Here is a 22,062-nt window from a genome sequence, read left to right on the forward strand (position 1 = left end):
CTCTTATTAGTCCACAATATACTGAATATATTAGCAATACCAATAAGGTTACATTTAAACCGAAACAATAGTGTGTAACTTCCAAAAACATACACAATTCATTTACTATTAGTTAATAATAAAAATTACAATTTTGAGTTCAAAAGTAAATATATATGTACAAATAAAGACAATATATTTTTTTGCAATAATCAAGAAGAAGAGATTTTTTAAAACTTATCTGTAGCCGCCGCCGCCGCCCCTATGGTAATTCGAGCGTCCTCTACTATAATTATCCCGGCCCCTACCGCCACCCCCGCGATGATATTGTTGGTTATGGTGGCTCTCTTGCACATATTGGTCCGCATACGTTGACTTGTTCGACTAAAAATTAATTTATGGTTTTATTAAAAGTTTATATACTGCGCAGCAAAATTAACGCACCACTACTATATTTTGAAAAAAATATATACAGGGTGTCCCATTAGTGCGATAACGGACGATAGCTCCTTATACAGTGATACAAAAAAAAATGTTTATACAAAGTTACTTTAGTGTCTAAGATGCATAACATAAAAATATTTTTGGATATACAGGGTGATTCATAAATGTGATATGATACACAACTTTTTTAATTTAAATGGAACACCCTATATTTTATTGCATTTTTGGATTGCTTTAAAAATTCTGCATACTTTTTATCAAGCATCGTCTATACCAAAACTTACCCGTTTGTGAGATATTTAATATTTTATCAAAAAATCGACGTTTGCACGTCTCCACAAAAACAAAAATAATTCACTCATTTAGGATCCTACAAGCCAAATCTTTTGTAGGTTGTTAGTGCATACTTACACTTACTTTATGGTCCTATGAGAATATGATAATATTCTACAGGGTGTTCGCAATACTCTATCCAAAACCAAAAAATGTAAACAACTATATCTTATTTTTTTCAAATGGAATGACCCATATTTTTTTATCCTAAAATGTCCGCAATGTGATAAGCTTTCTTTTTTGTTAAGCATGTCTTCCTATACCTATCTGTAATAGTTATTGAGTTTTTTACACTTTTTCCTAATTTCGCCCTTAAAATCCACAATAGTCGCGTTTTAATTTAAAAGAAGTTTGCTTAGTTGGCCATAGAAATAACAATTGCACAAAGATCAAGCAATTACTTTGACAGAAGATTTAGTGTTGTCAGTTTATCACTAAAGCGAACCATTTTTGCATTAAAAATGAATTTTTCAAAAGAGGATATGGTGAAAATGATTTACTGTTTGGGTGCAAGTGAGAAAAATTGTTTACTGGCAAGCAGAGTTTATGCACAGAGATATCCGGATGCGGAACGACATCCAAATCGATTGGCATTTGAAAGACTAAAGGAGAGATTTGAAAGAACTGGAAATTTAAATTATGAAATGTCACAAAGACAAAAAACAGGGGCAAATCCACAAAATGAAATGCTTGTTATGCAAGCCCTAGTAGAAAATCCGCATGTCTCTTGTAGGCAAATTGAAAGGCAGTTGGACATTAAAAAATCCACTGTTCATAGAATCATCCGGAAACATAAATTTCATTCATATCACGTACAGCTTGTACATGAATTAAGCGATTAAGATTTTGCTAATCGCCGAAACTTTTGCCGCTGGGCTTTGCATCAAATCCAACTGCAACAGGACTTTTTTGACTTTGTGTTGTTCACTGATGAAGCGACATTCCATAAAAATGAATTTGTATTTATTATATTGTAACACAACTTCCATTATTACAACGATGTAAATCCAAGGCATGTGATACCACTGGATCATCAATATAGATGGTCACTTAATGTATGGGCTGGTATCATTGGGACAAAGCTTCTTGGACCATATTTCTTTGATGGGGCAGTGAACGGTCAGAACTATCTACATTTTTTGAAAAATGAATTCGAAGAAGAGCTGGATGATTTACCGTTACAAACAGTAAGACGAATGTAGCTACAATTAGATGGAGCGCCTCCTCATTTTAGCCGTATTGTGAGGGTCCATCTAAATGACCATTTTCGGAATAAATGGATTGGCAGGAGAAGACCAGTTTTGCTTGGCCGGGCAGATCTCCTGACCTCACAAAACTCGATTTATTCTTGTGGGGGTTTGTGAAAAATCGGGTTTATCAAAGGCCTGTTACCACCAAAGACGACATGAAGCAAAGAATTCGGAATGTTTTTCACGAAGTAACTAAAGAAATGTTACAGAAAGTAAGCAGTTCTTTTGTTAACCGAATTCGTTTGTGTGATCAACACCAGGGTGGACATGTAGAACATTATTTATAGTTTAGTGTACATACCTTTTTGGTTTAGTCATTTGTTGTTGTTCACAATTTTAATTTTTTTTATTTAAGGAATATTTTCTTGTTGATTTTTCGATTAGTTTTAAGATTTTATTATTTGGTAAATTTTAAACAAAATTTCTTTTCTGTACATTTTGGTATCATTAAATTTGTTGTAATTTAATAAAATGCCAAATTTAAAAATGCTTTTCAATCCGTTTTGTTTACTATTTTTAAAGTTTAAGGTTTAATAAATTGTTTTTTTCAAACGTCTTTAAAGGTTTAGCAAAATCTTTTATCAGATAATTCTTGCATAACCTGTAGGTACCTACATAAAAACATGTGATTCTGTTAACAGCGGATTTTTGAATTATCTAACTATGCTTGCCAATAAACAGTAAAGTTACCTCAATTGCATCCAAACAGTTGAAACAGTAAATCATTTTCACCATATCCTCTTTCGAAAAATTCATTTTTAATGCAAAAATGTTTCGCTTTAGTGATAAACTGACAACACTAAATCTGCTGTCAAAGTAATTGCTTGATTTTTGTGCAATTGTTATTTCCATGGCCAACTAAGCAAACTTCTTTTAAATTAAAACGCGACTATTGTGGATTTTAAGGGCGAAATTAGGAAAAAGTGTAAAAAACTCGATAACTATTACAGATAGGTATAGGACATGCTTAACAAAAAAGAAAGCTTATCACATTGTGAAAATTTTAAGATAAAAAAATATGGGTCATTCTATTTGAAAAAATAAGATATGGTTGTTTAAATTTTTGGTTTTGGATAGAGTATTGCGAACACCCTGTAGAATATATCAAATTCTCATAGAACCATAAAGTAAGTGTAAGTATGCACTAACAACCTACAAAAGATTTGGCTTGTAGGATCCCAAATGAGTGAATTATTTTTGTTTTTTGGAGACGTGCAAACGTCGATTTTTTGATAAAATATTAAATATCTCACAAACGGGTAAGTTTTGGTATAGACGATGCTTAATAAAAGTTATGCAGAATTTTTAAAGCAATCCAAAAATGCAATAAAATATAGGGGGTTCCATTTAAATTAAAAAAGTTGTGTATCATATCACATTTATGAATCACCCTGTATATCCAAAAATATTTTTATGTTATGCACCTTAGACAGTAAAGTAACTTTGTATAAAAAAAATTTTTTTTCACTGTATAAGGAGCTATCGTCCGTTATCGCACTAATGGGACACCCTGTATATTTTATAATATTGATTTAAATATTTTTGTGTCTAAATTAAGTATATTCTTATTTTACCGTATTAACAACAGAAAAAATTTCAAAAGAACGTAAAAAAAGTATAGAAACAAAAACAAGAAAATTAAAACATTAAAAAGAATATTAACATTAATAAAAATAATTAATAACAGGTATTTCCTCCCCTATTTTAAATACCAGCACGACAGCGATTATTCATGCTTAAATTTATGGGCCTTATCTCGTTTTGATCCAAATTTGGACAATATCGCCAGTGAGTTCATATAAAGTGTTAGGAGGGTTAGGAAGTTCTTGAAAATGGCGGCAGATCATGTCCCAAACATTTTCAATTGGATTAAGATCAGGACTATTTGCTGTCCAATCCATAGTTTCAATTCCAACATCATTAAAATAATTTTGAAAAATCGAGCATTATCCTGCTGAAACTACGGTCTAGCATTATCCTGCCAAATGGTATCAAATGTTCTTGCAGGATCTCTACTATGTACCTATCAGCTGTTAAACTGCCATTATTAATAGCCACCAAGTCAGTACGAGCAGTTAAAGAGATTCCTCCCCAAAACATAACTGACCCTCCACCAAATAATCTTGTGTTCTGGAAGTTACGTTAGGCATATCTTTCATTTTTCTCTTCCAGTAAAATGACTGCCTGCGCACATTCTTCGGCCGTCAAATTTCTTGATTAACGTTCCATAATAAACGTTATACTTCACTGTACCTCACAAATGTAAACTTTCAGTACAAATGATAAATTTTACCAAAAAAACTTACAAGCAAAAAAAGGTATGTTAATTCAAATTACATATAACGTACATACAAACGTACTTCGAGTAAAATAAACACCTGTATAACTTTAGAATGTCTGTAATATGGCAGTTTAAAATAAAAATTAATATTTTCATTTTTTTTTTGGAAATTTCCAAAAATAATTTGAAATAATGTATTGGTGCGTTAATTTTGCTGGCCAGTATACTTTTACTATTTTAGACTCTCACCTGAAAACTGTCGTAAGTTTTGGGCCGTTTGCTCTGTTGATAGTCCTGAGATCCCCCGTAGCCCCCACTGTCACGCCTATTGTAGTTATAATTGTCGTTTCCTCTATAGTTATCGTAGCCGCGGGTATCGTACGAGCTGCTGCCTCTGTTATCGTAAAAGGCGCCGCCTCCACTGCCTCGGTTTTCATAACCTCCACCTTAAAGGGGGAGTTTTAAATTTTAAAATTGGCCTCACGAACTTAATAAATATACCTGCACATTGCCAATTCAACGAAAAGTAAATGACCACTACTAAGGACCCGCCATTTTGCATGATGTGTTCTTTCGATGTTGGCCACTCTGACAAATTTCAGTTGTGCCAATTATAGGGAAACAAAAAAATAAAGTTTTTAGGAGGTCATGTTTGCAAAAACAAAATTGAAAGTTACATTTAGTTAAGAATTTTCCGATAGATTTTAAGTTGCGTTAGATCTGAGATTTTTCTGATGTAAATTTTTGCTTGTGTTTACTTAAGAAATTTAGTTAAAAACACTTTTATTTTCTATTTTTACTTTACGACTTTTACTTTTCTTCTATGTACAGTATTTCCACATTAATAGGTACCATCTAGGGTTTATATAGTAAAAATAAACAACTCGATACAGTGCGTGTCTGTAACTTGGAATAAATTCGATAATAAATAAATGGGCGCCTGTTCGGAAAAACGCTCGAACACGTTCATTGAGGTGGTAAGTTGCGCATTTTTTACAATAAAAAGTTTTTGTACAGGGTGTGCCATGTAGGCGGGGCTAATACCTACTTTCTTATTTTAAATGGGACACCCTATATGTTATTATATTTTTAAATTCTGCACAAAATTCCAAACATTTTGATGTATCACATGCCATACCTTTATTCGATTGTTTTTAAGATACAGGGCGTTAAAGAAAAAGTATTTCTTAAACTTAAAGAGGGTTCCTTTAAATTTTTTTTCTTTATTAATTGTTCAAAATGTCAACTACATATTTACTATTTGGCAATGCCCTAAACGTACTACAAATTAATTTTGAACGTTTCTTATGCATTCTGGAGAAATGTTTCGACACTCTTGCCTGTCACATTTCACCTTTGGATTTCAAATATCTCCATAGAAAAAAAAATAAAACGGAGTCAAATCGGGCGATCTTGGTGGCCATCGAACAGGTCTTGCAAAATGGGGAGTCGCACCATCTTGCTAAAACCAAATGTTTCTATTCGGCATATCAGCTTTTATTGGATCGGGGAATAGAACAGCTAGATTTGGAATTAGTTCTTCTTGTAAAAACTGTAAGTACCTTGCTCCATTTAAATTTTCTTCGAAGAAAATTGAGCCTATAACTTTTTGACCTAGAATTCCTGCCCAAACATTTACTTTACTTGTACTGGGTGTTGAGTATGGCCTTGCATCATCCAACATAAATTTTCTTGTGCCCAATAACGGCAATTTTGACGATTTACTTCTCCGTTCAGCATAAATGTCGACTCATAGGAAAATAGAATGTTTTCTGTAATAAGATTATTATTATGCATTAATTTCATAAAATGTTCACAAAATTCAATTCTTCTATCTGCATCCTCCTCATTGAGTTCCTGGAGAATTGGTAGTTTATAGGGATGAAATTTGTCTACTTCAAGAACCCTTACTACTGAAGACTGGCTCAATTACAATTCGCGCGCTTTCTGCCTAGTGGAAATATTAGGATTTTCTTCAAAGCCTAATAACACATTAATGTTGGTGTCTTCATTAAGCGCAGATCGACGAGAACTAGTTATTGTTCTTACGTAACCATTTTCCGGGAACTGTTTCTCAATCTTGCTTATAGTACTTTGAGATACGGGTGGTAAATCAGGATAGTTCTGTCTGAATAAATGCAAAACTTCATTTTGGGCTCTTGTTCTATCTCCGTACCCAATCATCATTAAGATTTCAATCTTGTGTTTTTCACTTAAATAAAATTAAAAGACACCTAAATCTGATTATCCGATAGCAAAGGCACGTCTTGTAGCAATGTCAAAATTTATAAAAATGCCACATTTTTATAGGACATAAAAATAAGACAACTTAAAAACAGGTGAATAAAGGTGTGGCATGTGATACATCAAAATGTTTGGAAATTTGTGCAGATCCAAAAATATAATAACATATAGGGTGTCCCATTTAAAATAAGAAAGTTGGTATTAGCCCCGCCTACATAGCACACCCTGTATAAAAAAAATATTGTAAAAATGCGCACAATCTCAATTGACGTGTTTGAGTGTTTTTCCGAACACGCCCTCATTTATTTATTATCGAATTTATTCCAAGTTACAGACTGTATGTATGCTTTATCATGTTGTGGTAATTCTAATTTAAGTATGTTTGTATTTAATAGGAAGCTATCAGTAAACGATGGATATTTAACCACACATGTTTCAGAAGCGCTGAAAAAAATAAATTTTGTTAATTCAAAGGGTATAATTAGATCTAATATCTCCCGAAAAACCTCACAAAATGCAGGGGAGTTTTTATGTATCCAATACTTATTTGTTAAATCTTGAATGTTTAATTTTACCTCATATACGAGATCTGTATTTAAGAATTTGTGTTTAATAAGGAACTTAGCACTGAGCATGCTTCTACGCAAATAAAGAGGAGATTCCAATGCTTCAACTTAAAGGGCCCGTGTGAGGGTAGGGCGCATAGCACCTAAACTAATGCGCAGAGCTTTATATTGTCTGTAACAAATTATTGGAAGCAGCATTGTCTGTATTTTTTTTGTACTATTTGTTAGTACTTTTGTGGTTATTATAGTTTCTTATATGCGTATAATTAGGTTTTTTTTTTATAATAGTTTTGCTCTTTTAAATAAGTTAGTTCAGGATTATCAGTTTCTTTCTCCTAGCTTGTCTTATTCTATTGTATATGTAGTAACAAATGACCAAATAAATCAGTAATCAGTCATCAACAACAAAAGGACACAGCCACTATAAAAGTGACGGCCACCAGTCAGCGGTCATTTTTAGTTATGGTGGCCTTATGCATTAGCAATCCAGGTATATTTATTCATTGTGTGATTGGCCCTCAGTGAAAATCGCTGAATTTTTAATATGTTTTAGTTTATGAACTAAACATTAGAATAGAAAAATATACAATAAAATACCTTTTATACAATATTTTCGCTACAATCACTATATATTTACACAGGGTGTTTCCTAAAAAGGAGACGGAATATTGTGAATTTCTAACATGTACTTTTCTTAATTATTCAGATTGGAATTTAATAAAAGGATGTTTATGGATATCTGTGTAAATCTATTATTGTGTAAATAAGTTAAAGTCATATTATAAAGAGTAAATTTAAAGTTGTTTCAAAAAGATCTTTGTGTTAAATATACATACTGTACGAAATTCAGGAACACACTTTTATTGGCAACATCAAAAAAACTAACCTGCTCGCCTTGACTGTCGTTTAATTGTTTCCAAAGTAAACACTGACTAAAAAATTAAAACTGAATGAAATGTCACGAAGCGCGTCCTCTTTAAAGCCTGATGGAACAGTTTCGAAATACAAGGTGTCCAAAAAGGGTATTAGCAATGTGATGGTTGCATAAACCAAATACACCATATTTCTATAATCATTTATTTATGGCAAATTAATGTACAGTCAATGGAAATTTATGAACCAAAAACAATGTTGTCTAAATCGTGTCCGTTGCGCTATAAGCACTCTTCAAATCGAGAACGAAGATTATTGATAACTCGTCCACACATTTCCCTTGATATTAATCTTATTTGCTCCTGGATTTTATTTACTTTAATTGATTTGTATCAGCTGGATTATTCTCGTAGATCTTACTTTTGAGGTAACCCCATAAGAAATAATCAAGTGGCGACAGGTCCGGGCTCCTAGGAGGCCAGTTAATATTGCCTCTTCTTGAAATGACTTTATTGGGGAATAATTGTTGAACAGCTTCAATTGCCCGATTTGACGTGTGGCATGTCGCACCATCCTGCTGAAACCAGGTTTCTAAGTTAAAACCTTGAAACTGTCGGAGAGATAGTGCAAGAAAATCTTGTAAAATTGCATACGATAAGTGCCCGTCCATTTTGATCTTCAAAAAAATGCGACCCAATGATGCCAGCAGCAGACATAGCAGCCCATACAACCACTTTGGGGCTATGCAGTGGACGTTCGTGTTTTCTGCGAGAATTAACATCAGACCCGTACCTGCAATTTTGCTTATTTACGTGGCCATTTACATGAAAATTAGCCTCATCACTGAATAAAACATTATTGAAATCGACGAATCGTTCCATCATTTCATTGACAAATTCTAACTGTGTATTATAATCCCTCGGTTTTAATTCCTGCACTAACTGTATCTTATATGCATGCAGATGCAAGTCTTTGGTCAAAATGTTATGTAAAGATGATGTTTTGAGAGTAGTCGTCTGACTTTGCTTTCGTACCGATAAGGTTGGATTCTGTCTGACTGATTGACGTACTCGTTCGATGTTTTCTGCACTTCTTACGATTCGTGGGCGGCCTGGATTATGAATTTTCACTGTGGATCCAGTAGCTTCAAACATTCTGATCCATTTTCTAATAACATCAGGGCTAGGTGATAATTGAATATCATGTAATTGGTAATGAGCGCGATATAGACGGCGTGCTGTCACGATTGAATTATTGTTTTGGTAAAATGCACGTACACAAAAAGCGCGTTGCTCTCCGGTAAACGGCTCCATTGCAACTAAAATTCCTTGAACCCGTTTACATTTTGACTCACCCGTAAGTGACGGCGTTGCCACGTCTGAGATTAAATGCACAAATAAAGTGCTGATACCTTATTTGGACAACTTGTATTTAGAATTATCTTCATTGTTTTTGCCGAAAGAGACCAATAATTTTAGGAAAATACTGATAGTCAAAGCAAGCAAGTATACAAATTTAAAAAAATTAAAACTACAGGGATTTACAATAATATAACCTAAATTGGGTCCAAAATGGAGCTCTCAAACAAGATGAACTACTTAAAAACTAGACACTATAGATAAAAATAATAAACCAAACGTAAGTAGAATCCTAAATAAACCCTACGAATTAGCTTTAACTACAGAATACTAATAAAATAGTACAAAAACTAGGAGAATAATTAACGTATTTACATTTTCATAATAATATTATTGATTTCAGATATTGAAAATTGGTTACCTTGTTCTAGCAGCGAAAAACAAAGCCTCAAATAGGGAATACCTAAAACGTTCTTAACTAAGTTTTTTAAAATATCAAAAATACGTTCGGTCCGCGCCACCCTTCTTAAAGGGAATTAATTACGTTTTCGAACTGTATTTCATTTAAATTTGTTCTCCTGTTTCCCCCCTTTTGGGATTATTAGTTTGGTTTTTGTAATTGCAATTGTACTTATGTAATTATTGGCCCTTCATTGAGTATTATTGGTGTCTGGTTGAAATATAATTAATTCATAATAAGAACCAGGTTAGTATTTGAGGGGTAACCACACACAGCCATGGAGTTTAATTGAAAAAGTAGTGAAACCACAGATGTTTCCTTTTGGGCTCAATTTTCGGATACATTTAGTAGAGCTAGGACTTTGGGGCAATAATAAAAAAGTAATTTGTCGGCATAAACTAGAACATATTAAAAAATGCAGTCACTCGGAGATAATAAACATTTAAAGCTTGCCATATCCGGATATATGAATTTTTAAAATGAATATTTCATGACAAATATATTACCAGAATATCTATTTTTGTTATCGTAATCCCCTCTGCCCGAATCATAGTAGTTCCCCGAGGAGTTTCTTCCTTGGTAGCCGCCTCCACCGCCGCCACTATGGCCGCCCCCATAAGAATCCGCACGATCTTGAATTTAAAAGAAAGCAAATAGTTCATAAGTAATTCTATGTTGGGTTAAATAAGCGAAAAACCACAAAGTCTCGATGTCGAAAGTCATGTTATGAAATTAACGTTTAAAATGGTTATATGTTTCGCTTTCGAAAGAGTTGAGCATCATCAGACCTAAACCCTAATTGCAAGACAAAACTTAAATGTAAATTAAACATTTTTGAAAATATTTAAAAGCATTTACCTGAACGGCGGAAGACTAATAACACACACCTGTTACCAACCAGTTATATGATAACACTGGGCAAGTACATTATACCGCTGCGCCATCGAAACCTGACGTTTTATTTAGGAATAAAAAAAAATAAGTGTGAGACTAAGTAAGATTATTAAAAATGAGGCCTAGCTCGAAGGTGAAAACATCATTTACACATGTTTGGATGGGGCTCTTTTTGGCTCTAGTGATTTCCATCTTTTCAAGGAGGTGTAGCACTGGTGCACACATTTTTAGGAACTTAGCAAAAGCAACCTGTAATACTTGTGTCCCTAAATTTATTTACAAGACTGAGGTGCTCTTGTACCCTAGTGGAAACTGGGTACAAGAGCACCTAGTGGAAATCTGCACCTTGAAGGCAATATACACCAGGTTTAAAAAGAGGGCCTGGCATATCTAAAGTCTTCAATAAGTTCTTTTTAAGTGAATTAGTTGTCTTAAAAGCTACAGTAAAAGGCTTAAAAAAATGAGCTAGTGGTTGGGAAGTGCCGCCAAAGTAGCTTAAACATCTAAAGTTTTTAAAATGTTGTGCAGTGTGATTTTTCGGTCTATAAATAACATGATATGATAGTTATCCCCGGATTATATTTCTATTTAACGGTTATAAAAATTAAAGTAGCTTGTACAATTTGTTGAAAGAAAAATTATTATTTAAAGCTATGGTTTTAATTATATTGTAATCTTTTAGAAAGGCCGGCTTTGAACAAGGTAGTTTAAACAGGCGATAAAATAGAGAATTTAAAGCAACAAACTTATGTTGATGGGGAGAATTAAATTGAATGAGGTTATCAGTAGATGATGGTTTTCTGTAAACCTCGAAAGAGGTATTATTGGAATTTCTTTGAAGAAGCAGATCTAAGATAGGTAGTTTCTTATATGATTCCCTCTCCAAAGTAAATGTTATATTATGATTGATAAATGTTAAAAAATCGGTAAGAACCTCATCGCTGCCCACCCATAGACAAAAACATCGTCCATGTACCTTTTGTAAACTCTTATATGTGAAGTGGTCTGCTTCTCCAAGTCATTCATAAAAACTTCACTAAGAAAAGGTGATAGACAAGAACCCATAGCAAGACCTGTCTTCTGTTTAAACATCCCGTCATTAAATTTAAAAAAAATCTGCTGTAGAACTAATGAAAAATTAAATTATTTATGACTAGTTTGGGAAGCTTTGTGAAATTAGTAAGTAAAATGGCGTTTTCTGGGATTACAATTTTTTTTTAGGTAATTTCCAAATTTTATTGAGTTCTTGATAGAATATAATACATTATAAAAACCAGTAGTCCTCCTTAAGGGAAATCCACAAAAGAGCAACAGGTCTAACCGGGTAACCGTCCTAATCAGGTTATTCATGACCACCAAGCAAGGACCTTTATCAGCTTTAGTCAATAGTAAATTAAGAGATTTAATTTTGTTCTTAAGAGAAAGCAAGTGGGTTCTATTGACATTATTTGACGGAAAATCTTTGGCTGCTGAATTCAGGAGTCTACTGATACTATCCCTAAGTATGTTTTTATTAGGGATGTTAGATGTCTGGATAATGCTTTCGGCCTCCACTACGGAAACCTCCTTAACACTCCCATCAACTTTTTGAGAAAAATTAAATTTCAAATTTCATTTGAATATTTTTTCTTCTTCAGGCGTAAAAGACACATTTGACAAATTTAAGAACCTTTTATGAAATTTATTTGAAATTATTCTTACCCAGTTCACGCTCACATCCGATATTATCACGTCTCCCTGGTCTTTGTGAATGTCCTAAATTATGAAGTTTCCTATTCAATCTATTAAAAGCCGTTTCTGCAAAACATTGTACATCATCTCTAAATCTATGATCAATAAAGGAAAATTCTACGATAGAAGATAACAAGAGAGTAAGGGTAAAATACAAATCCTTCAATTTAGAGTTCACTTGGCTTAGCTTATTGTAATGATGTTTAACGACCTCTCTAATCCAAGTTCTTTTAGCGACATTCAAAGCTGTGCATGAAGAAAAATTAATTTCATTATATGACTGAGACTTTGTGTTTTTTCGCCTGTTTAAAATCATTTTGGGGTCTCTTTGAGCGAAATGAACGAATTTTTTCAATTCTATGTTAACCATAGACACTAAAACGTACCGTCGGTTCTTCCACCACGGCCTCCGCCGCGACCGCCGCCACGTCCTCCATCGAAGCCGCCGCCCCCCCGTTGTCCGCCTCCTCGTTGGCCGCCCCCGCCTCTGCCGCCCCCGGGGCCTGAGCGGTTTTGCTGCCAAGAGGGCATTTCTGGAGGCGGAGGGGCTTGTTCCCAACTGCGACCTCCTCGGTCTGGAACCTAAACGTGAAACAGGACAATTTAGCGAGTTTTTTTTGCGATGAGTGAGTGAGGCAATAAGTTTATGCGAGCATCTTAGTGGTTTAGTGGAAATCGGTTTAACATAATTCGCATGTATAAACACCCGCAGACCGCTTTAGCTATCGAAAATCGGTTTAGCTTAGATCGATTAAGCCACATTACTACCGTGTAAACACCAAAGTCACCACTCAACTGATTTAACTTCCAATGCTACCAACCCAAATGTGCAAATGCTTTAAAAAATTAAAAAACAGATACAGATTTTAGGTTAGATTTAAATAAGCCAAATAACTTTGATACCTTTTGTTAAACGAGTCAACTTTTCAAGTAATAAACTAACTAATCAGCTCATATATTTATAAACTCGGGTTTTAAGGATTCGGGGTTTCGAAGTATATGAGTCAACCCAACCAATTTTTTTTTTAATTCCTAGGTTGGCGATGGTAAACAGCTGTTTAATCTTAAGGTGGAATCCCTTTCTTAATCCTCCCATGTAAACACTAGCCAAACTGAATTATCTCTAAACCGTCCAACTAAACCGGTTTAGTCGCCAAAGTGGTTTAATTGTCTGCATAAACTTGGTATACATTATTTTAATTAACATTCTTTACGATACCCACAAGATCCAGATAATAAACCATTCTGGTATAATTTACTCAATTGAACTAGCTTTCGACTGATACTCAAATAATTTCTCAAGTAATCCTAATTGAAATACACATGTGAACTTAATCAAGTTTCATCCGTCCCAATATTAGATACTAAATTCCATGCTGGAGAAACCTTCCAGTATACTAATTAAATAAACTTCAAAAATTAATTTTGTGTGTCGTTTTAGTGTTGCAGTTTAATTTTTAAAGTTAAACTTTTAAGGGTTAAGGGGTCAATTAAAATCTAACCACTTCAAAACTTTTGTGTATTATATTATATTACTTTAGACCTTCTTCAGGGCAAACAGAAAAATCACAGCTTCTCGTTAAATTGTATAAAGTGAAACATAGCTGCATTTTTTAAATAATTTGGTTTGGATTATTCTTTTTTACTCAATTTCGGTGAAGTTGCTGTGGCAGTGTTCTGTGATATATCCAAGTATATCCATATCTTGTCAGCATCTCTTTGTGCAAAATAGAAAATTTTGTTCAGTGATGAAGCACACTTTTGGTTAAATGGCTATGTAAACAAGCAGAATTGCCGAATTTGGGGGGATGAGAATCCACGAGCTATTGGCGAAAGACCGTTACATCCAGAAAAACTAACCGTTTGGTGCGCTTTATGGGCCGGTGGAATCATTGGTCCTCATGTCTTCAGAAATGCTGATGGTCAGAACGTTACAGTAAACGGTGAGCGATACAGAAACATGATAACCAATTTTTTTGTGACTCAATTGGAAGCCGTTGCAGGCGTTGCAGAAATGTGATTTCAGCAGGACGGTGCCACGTGCCATACAGCGCGCCAAACAATTAATATACTGCAAGAGACATTCGAGCAACGAATAATTTCAAGGAATGGACCTGTAAACTGGCCAACTCGTTCGTGCGACTTGACGCCATTAGATTATTTTCTTTGGAGCTATGTTAAGTCGCATGTCTACGCTGATAAACCCGAAACACTTGAGCACTTGGAAGCCAACATACGACGCGTGATTGCCGAAATACAGCCTGCAGTACTGGAAAGAGTGTGTGAAAATTGGACCTCTAGATTACGCCACGTACGCGCCAGCCGTGGGGTCACATGCCCGAAATCATTTTTAAATATTAATGCCAAAAAAATTCTTTAATATAAAAGCAAATTCGTTCATATCAATAAAATATTTTGTGTTTAATTTCAATTTATTAAAGTTCTCCGCCTCTAAAAAAAACACCCTTTATATGTTTAAAACAATAACTGTGGTCTTCAAAAAGCACACAGAGGAAATTATAGGACGCAGTTCATTGGCAACTCATCTTACATACACCTTTTCGTTACTTATTTCACATTGAGAGCAAGTGAGAAGTTGTTTTATTTACATGGTTAAAAAAAATGTTCATAATCAGTTAAGGAAACTTAACTCTTATATTAAATTTAAATAGCATTTAAAAAGATTGTTAGTTACTAAGGTATATTATAAGTTAGACGAGTTTTTTAATGTTTTGTTCTGATTACCAAATATGTAAGTATGATTTGAAAAAAAAATTATTGCACCTCTATTTGGTTTCTGATATCTACTAGTCCTAAGTTTTACTAGCTTAGATTTAATAAGGCTTTGTTAATAACTCTGTTTGGAACAATAAACCTACTTTTAAATTTTAATTTGAAATTTTAATGATATATAACTGGTGTGTAAGTGAAAACATAAAATTCATTATTTCAAATCATCATAGTGAGCCTAATTCTGATTTTAGTACTAGGCTCATAGTTTTAGATTGCCCATTAGGGCGGGCCGAAAAATGGATAATTTTTTTTTTTTTAATATCGCAAGTGAGTAATGTGGAAAATGTCTAACAGGCGAACATTAATGATTATACAAAAGATGAGGCAGATTAAATAAAAAATTAACCGGGCCTCAAAAGCCCTTAATATTTAAAAAAAAAAGAAAATTGATCTGAGTAGCGAAAAAATGTTCAGAAACAATGTTATTAAGATGTATATAAAAAATCAAGACAATAATTTTATTTTCCACCAGGCCCGAAGCTTTAATAAAACTAAAAAGTTTTGTGCAGCTCTTCGCCTGACTTAGTGTTTATGTAGAAAATACTGTTGGGTATTTTCTACATAAATCGGGTGGGCGATTAGCGAATATTTAGTTGTATGATTTTTGTATTACAATATAATTAACAACAATTAATTATAAACACTAAACCAGCCCAGAACTCACCACGTCGAGGTGGCTGCACATCGAGTTCAACCCACCCACCCTCCCCATTCTGAACAAAGATTAATCTTTTGCTGCAGCAAAGTATTGAGCTTTGTTTTCAAAAGTAGGTAAATCTAACCTTTCCGCATACTTTTAAAGACGCCTCTGTTATAAGCTTAACACACCTTTCGACTGCCTGAGTGTGACAAGGATAATCGGCAAATTTTCAATTGAATTCTTCAATTGAAAATAATTTGGTAATTGGAGATTCGGTTAAATTTATGCTCTGCCAATCCATAATATCTCTGTAGTCATCCGCCTCGGAATTTAGTTTTGGAGTTTTGAAAACTCTAGGTTCCGTTATTATTTGTGTTCTGGCTTTCCTTATTCGACTAACTGCTAGTTTTCTTATATACTCTCGAGGGTCTGTTAACATTGAAACTAGTAAATTTTCAGGATGCGCAAAATACGAATTCCCTTCTATCACTTTATCGATAATATTTCTGATAGCTTCTGGAAACTGCCTAGATATTTTAATCATCTGCCACAAGTGTCTAGCACCATCTTGTAAGAGCGGTTTGGTCTTTATTTTAAACCACATTGGTGCGTAAAGTTTCATTATAAAGTTTACTATAACTTTAAAGTTCTCTGATAAATCCTTTGTGCCAACATATAAACGAAGAATTCTGTTTGCTGTTGTTACCTATCTGGAATGGGCTAACTTACCAGGATTCCGTTCAGATAATTGTTTGGAGCAATTTCCATTTTTAATGGCTTGACACATTAAATACAAATATTGCTGATCAGTACTGAGCTCTTTGGCATTCATTTCTGGTAAGTCAGTATTAATTACATTAAACTCCACAACGGGAGTTTTTTCGCAGTTGTCTAGAAGGCTCTCAATAGGTCCTGAATAATTATATGATCCCTTCGTGTGGCCGTCCATTTTTTGTAATAAATGCCTTAACGGCAACTCGTTTGCATGAAGTAAGCATATAGCCCACTGCAATGGCCTTCCTAACCGTTCTTCGATTATTCGAATAACGCCCCCTTTCCATCCTGTATTAACGTTTGTACCGTCACATCCTATTACTTTCAGGTCTGCAAGATCAATGCTTTTTTCGGCAATGTAAGAAAATATACCGTTAGCTATATCAATCGCTTTAACCGGTGGTCTAAGCGATAAATGTCCAAAATATTTTCCATGCGGTTCTTGTATTAGAGCTATATCTTCAGTGATTTCTTTGCGTCGATTATCAACTTGAACAATTGTATGATCTTTCCGCCCATCAAAATAAAGGCCGACTAAATATTGAGACAGATCTGTGTTTTGTTTTTGAAGTCGATCTCTGTTTTTCTTAATTTCTCTTCTAATTTTATTTTTATCTACGACTTTATCTGGGTTCGTTTTAGTTACTATACTTAGGTCTACTAGAACTGCCGACACTATTTTAGCTGCCGCTCTGTTAGAAACACCTGTCAGATCTATGGCTTTAGCTGTAATTGGCAAAGATAATCTCATTTGTTTTGGCATTTTTTGTGATTCCGTATTTTTTGCATCACTGACTGACGAACTGCACTGAAACTCTTGTTCATCGACGTCTTTTGAAGTATTAGAATCACTTGATGAATCATAGGCCACCAGTTCTTCATTAAAAGACTTGTCTTGACTTCCGAAGTCCGCTTGAGCTCGGCATCGCATCATCACAAACAGCAGTTAAGCTTTGAGTTTTTGCCAATTTTTCATATTTTCTTTTAAGCCTATTAGTTTCCTTTCTATCCAGATTACCAATAGCCATTTGCCTTGGACCTCTTTGGTCTATAATAAAATCCCATTCTAAAGACGATATTTTATTCGATTTTTCGCACTTACATGATATTTTGTCGGAGCATTTGCAGGAACAAATGTCGAATAACTTCTGAGCATCTAGTCTAAACTTTTCTAATTTGTCAGTTAAATTAGCGTTTTGTCTACTTTTAAATGGTTTTATAATTGTTTGGTATTTATTATTGTAGTTAAGAATCATGTCTTTTATCCGTGGACGTGACAACACTGGTAATGAGGCCCGATGCCACAATTTTTCCAGTTTTTCAGCTACAATTTAAGCAACATTTAAGGATGAGGGCTGTTTACTTCTGTCACCTTTTAAGTCTAATCGCACTTTTGCATAGCACCGTAAAACATCTTCATATGATGGTAAAGTTTTGGCAGTTTCCGGATCAATATCAACTTCAGATCCAAACAAAATCATATTTGAACTACTTCTTGTCTTTTTCGCCATTGTTTATAACACTATAACGCGGCAAATTAAATCACTAAATTCTTTTTAATAAACTTTATTAAACTTATTTAGAAAAAACGTACGTCAGATGTCGGGTAAGCATCATGCGCATTAGTATGTTAGCAGCGGCGTGTATTAAAGAAAAATATATTGTATTACGAGAACTTTATGTGCGTTCGGGGCCCGGTTTAACCTTAATTTTTTTTGACCAATTTTTTTTTACACACTGGTGGGGTTGTACATTATTGTTTAGAGTCTACTCACATAAAAATAATAAAAAAACAATAATATATTTTTTTTTATATTTACCCCCTCTGGGGCCCTGCCTAAATATTTTAATTTTTTCTCATCTTTTGGGGAACTTTATTTTTGGCTAGTAGGCAACTTTTGGTAGCTACTTGGTTTTGATTTTCAAAAAAAAAAAATTTCAGTCTTTATATAGGTAAAGTCTTTATATGGGTAAAAAAATCTTTAACCACCTTCCTCTTGAAATTAGATCCTGTTAGATTTATGAATGTTTTAAATAAAATGTTGGTATCAAAAACCTTGTTACACTGAACAAATATTTTAATAAAACCAGCTGGAATTAATAGTCTACTTCTATTTTATATAATTAGGGTGTCATATAATTAATAAGTTTTATATTTTAATGGTATAACACCCACTTTTCATGTTTATAGTCAAGAATGATGTTGTGTACTTGATTCTAATATTTGTATTTTATTAGGATTATTTTAGCTTATAGCAAGGCTTTGTGCACAACTCTGTGATAATAAAGCTAGTTTTTGAATCTAAATTTAGTGCAACAAAAAAATACCCTACTTAAACAGCACTTACCTGTCCAATGATGACCTTATTCAGGGGTGTTTTAGTATTTTTCCTCACAGATGCGCTGCTAGTTTTCTCAATTATTGCCAAGTCAGTTCTAGCAGCAATCAGATCCGATAAGTCTACATCAGGGTCTACATGGAGCAATTTACGGTTATCATGGTAGATTTTTTCAAAAGTTTCCTCTTTTCCCTTTGTTCTATCTGACCACTAAAATTGAAAATCCTCTAGTTACCAAGCTCTGAAACAAAAAAGGCGAAACATACCTGAAATGATTGAATAGTAACATCCAGCCGAGTCAGCAACATTTCCCTTCTAATCTTATACTCATTATGCAAATCACTTTGCAAGCCCTTCAAAATCTCCCACTGTTTATCTGATAAAAACCCATTAAAGATTCCTTTGCCCACAAGATCGGCATTGGCCTTTTTTAACACCAAAGGCACAGTACTATCTAGTTTATCAAATAATTGTCTAATGGTGATATTAGAGGGGGGTTTGGGAAAACGAAGGGTTTGAAGTATCAAACGCATATCAGCTCCCTCAGGTGTTTCTTGCTATAATAGCAACAAATTATTATTACAAAAAAAAAATAGTACTATTGAGACCACACAACTGAAGTAAAACTTCTTGGTCCTACAGTATGAACTGTAACTCTCTTTCGATCTACACTAATTCATATTTCCTTCTCTACTACCATTTGCCTAGCCTGATCACACTTTTCATAACACATTCTCCAGTTTAATCCCCAACTCAAGCATGCATAAAGAAGTTTTACTTCAAAAAAATAATTTTTAGAAAACTTACAAGTTTAAGTTCAATTTTCTGTTCAGGTTTTTTTTCCTGCAGCACTCTCGCTCCCATCAATTCAGTGATAAGATAATCAATCAGCAGGAGCCTTTCTGAGTAGGTTTGAAGCCTCTCGGACACTAGGCCCTGGATGAGGCACTTATATGGACAATCTAGAGAAGGATAATGTTCTATGGTAATTTTTAATTCTACTAATTCAGTCACAATACAACACTAAGTTGAAAAGAAATGAAGAGATCTTACAGAGGTTTTTAGGTACTCACTCAGTTCATTTAAAAATGATGTAATTTCCATAACAAAAGCGACAGCATCCTCAGGAGCTGAGATAGGATTAACCTCCTCGTCAATACCCAAAAGGGCTCGAATTTCATTAGTCAAATAGTGCACCAGCTCAGTAAATTCCTTATTTTTTTGGCCGACTTCGGCACACTCTTGCAGCTTCGAGAATTTTCCGAGGGGGCCATAGTAACTGGAATATATCTATTTACTTTCCAACTATTTATGGTTTAAAGGAGAGCCTTACCCTACGTCCTCTAACCCGCTCAATATTTTGTCCTCTAAACGAGCCATAGGAAATTCTATCGCAAATTTGATGGGCACAAGTTAGGTAATAATAAAAAGACTTTTTAATGCCCAAATATTAAGGAAATTCACGAAGGTATTTGCAGAATAGAATCGGCGTTCCCTCGATGGAGATTTGAGAATAAATTTGTTGACTGAGTTTGACAGATGCTATTGACGGGTAAAGTGAGTGAGGTTAGGAAAAATTTTATTGCGTCGTTGCCAAGCTGAACTAATGTTGTATTTTATATTCAAATTCAAATTCAAATTCAAATTTATTAATCATTTTGGTTATATTATAACAATTTTTAACTTAATTATATTCAATAATAATAGTTAACAGTCATTGTTTTTAACATACACCTAGATGTTGTAACATCTGTTTGTGTATGCTGAGAAATCACAAAATTTTAGTAATAATATAAAATATAACTAACCATAATCTACAACTAAACAAAAATTCTCCAATAAAATTTCCCTTCCCAAAACTATTTAAAAAAATTAAATTTATCTATATTTGAATAAATAAATTTTCTACAGACCTTACTAAAGTTTTTAATATTATTTATATTTTTTAAGCTGTTTGGTAAGATGTTATAAAATTTCGGGGACAAGTATCCTAAAAATCGTTGCCCTATAGTTTTTTTTATGTTTGGTATTTTTAGGTGTCTGTTTATATTATTTCGGGTTGTGTAGGAATGACTAACATAATTCTTGATTTTTTCTGATTTATGTGTATAAATGCATGTTGACAATATGTAAATTGAGCGTATATTAAAAATTTCTTCAGAATATAATTGTTGTGTAGGAAATCTTTTTTGTTTTTTGTATATAACTTTTAAAATAAAGTTTTGTACTACATTAAGTTGTTTTAAACAATTCTTGTATAGACCTCCCCAGACAATCACCCCATACCTTAACAAGGACTCAACCAAGAATTTATAAATTAAAATTAGTAGTTTTTCATTTAAGATATTTCTCAAAATATGAAATCGATAAATAATTTTACGGATGTTTTGTGTTAATTTTAGAATGTGTTGGTCCCATTTTAAATGTTTATCCACAATGATACCCAGATATTTAGTAAATAAAACTTCCTTGATATCAATTAATTCAAGTTTAATTTGTTGAAAGCTGGGGCGATTAGCAGCTGTTATAGAAAATGCAATATAGTTTGTTTTTTGACTATTGAGACTTAATTTAAAAGAATCCAGCCAGTTCTTGACTGTTGCTAGACCAAGTTCTGCAGTTTTTTTTTGTGTCTCCCCAAGAAATTCCGTGAAACACCGCAACCGTGTCATCTGCATATGATATCAGTGACCCGTCATGAATTTTAAGATTGGTAAGAGCGTTAATATAAGTTATAAAGAGTATAGGTCCAATAACTGTTCCTTGTGGAATTCCAATTTTTATATAAGATGGTTCACTAATCTCATTATTTATTTTTAAAGACTGTTTTCTGTCCCCCAAGTAACTTTCAAAGACCCTTGACACTGGACCTCTAATACCATAAGATCTTAAAGTATCTAGCAAAAGCTCATGCGGTACAGTGTCAAAGGCCCTTGCTAGGTCCAGAAACACTGCCAAACACTTTCTATCACCATCAAAAGCCTGATTCACTCGCTTTGTTAATTCGCAGACAGCATCGGATGCGCTGAGCCCCCCAATGAAACCAAACTGATTTTGTGTTAATATGTTATTTTTTTGTAAATAGTCAATAAGTCTATCTTTC

At 33.7% G+C, this 22,062-nt stretch overlaps 1 protein-coding gene across 1 annotated transcript; it reads right to left on the bottom strand.

Annotated features, from left to right (window-relative positions):
• Positions 1-3: 3 nt before the first annotated feature.
• Positions 4-20,507, bottom strand: LOC126737530 (protein FAM98B). Its single transcript, XM_050442463.1, has 9 exons — positions 20,293-20,507; positions 20,033-20,238; positions 19,767-19,921; positions 19,226-19,516; positions 18,969-19,169; positions 12,800-12,995; positions 10,295-10,420; positions 4,537-4,733; positions 4-363 (listed from the first exon to the last, which is right to left on the bottom strand). Exons 1-9 carry the CDS (start codon positions 20,337-20,339, stop codon positions 217-219), a joined length of 1,566 nt encoding a protein of 521 aa, XP_050298420.1. The 5' UTR covers positions 20,340-20,507; the 3' UTR covers positions 4-216.
• Between the last annotated feature and the right edge of the window lie 1,555 nt (positions 20,508-22,062).

This window comes from Anthonomus grandis, chromosome 1 (genome assembly GCF_022605725.1).
Source record: "Anthonomus grandis grandis chromosome 1, icAntGran1.3, whole genome shotgun sequence".
Classification (NCBI taxonomy): domain Eukaryota; kingdom Metazoa; phylum Arthropoda; class Insecta; order Coleoptera; family Curculionidae; genus Anthonomus; species Anthonomus grandis.

Coding starts and splice junctions, on each gene's coding strand:
- LOC126737530 (XM_050442463.1), bottom strand. CDS start 20,339: ATGGCTCGTTTAGAGGACAAAATATTGAGCGGGTTAGAGGACGTAGG. Junction 20,239..20,292: donor AGCGGGTTAGAGGACGTAGG/GTAAGGCTCTCC, acceptor GATATATTCCAG/TTACTATGGCCCCCTCGGAA. Junction 10,421..12,799: donor CCGTGGTGGAAGAACCGACG/GTACGTTTTAGT, acceptor TTTAAATTCAAG/ATCGTGCGGATTCTTATGGG.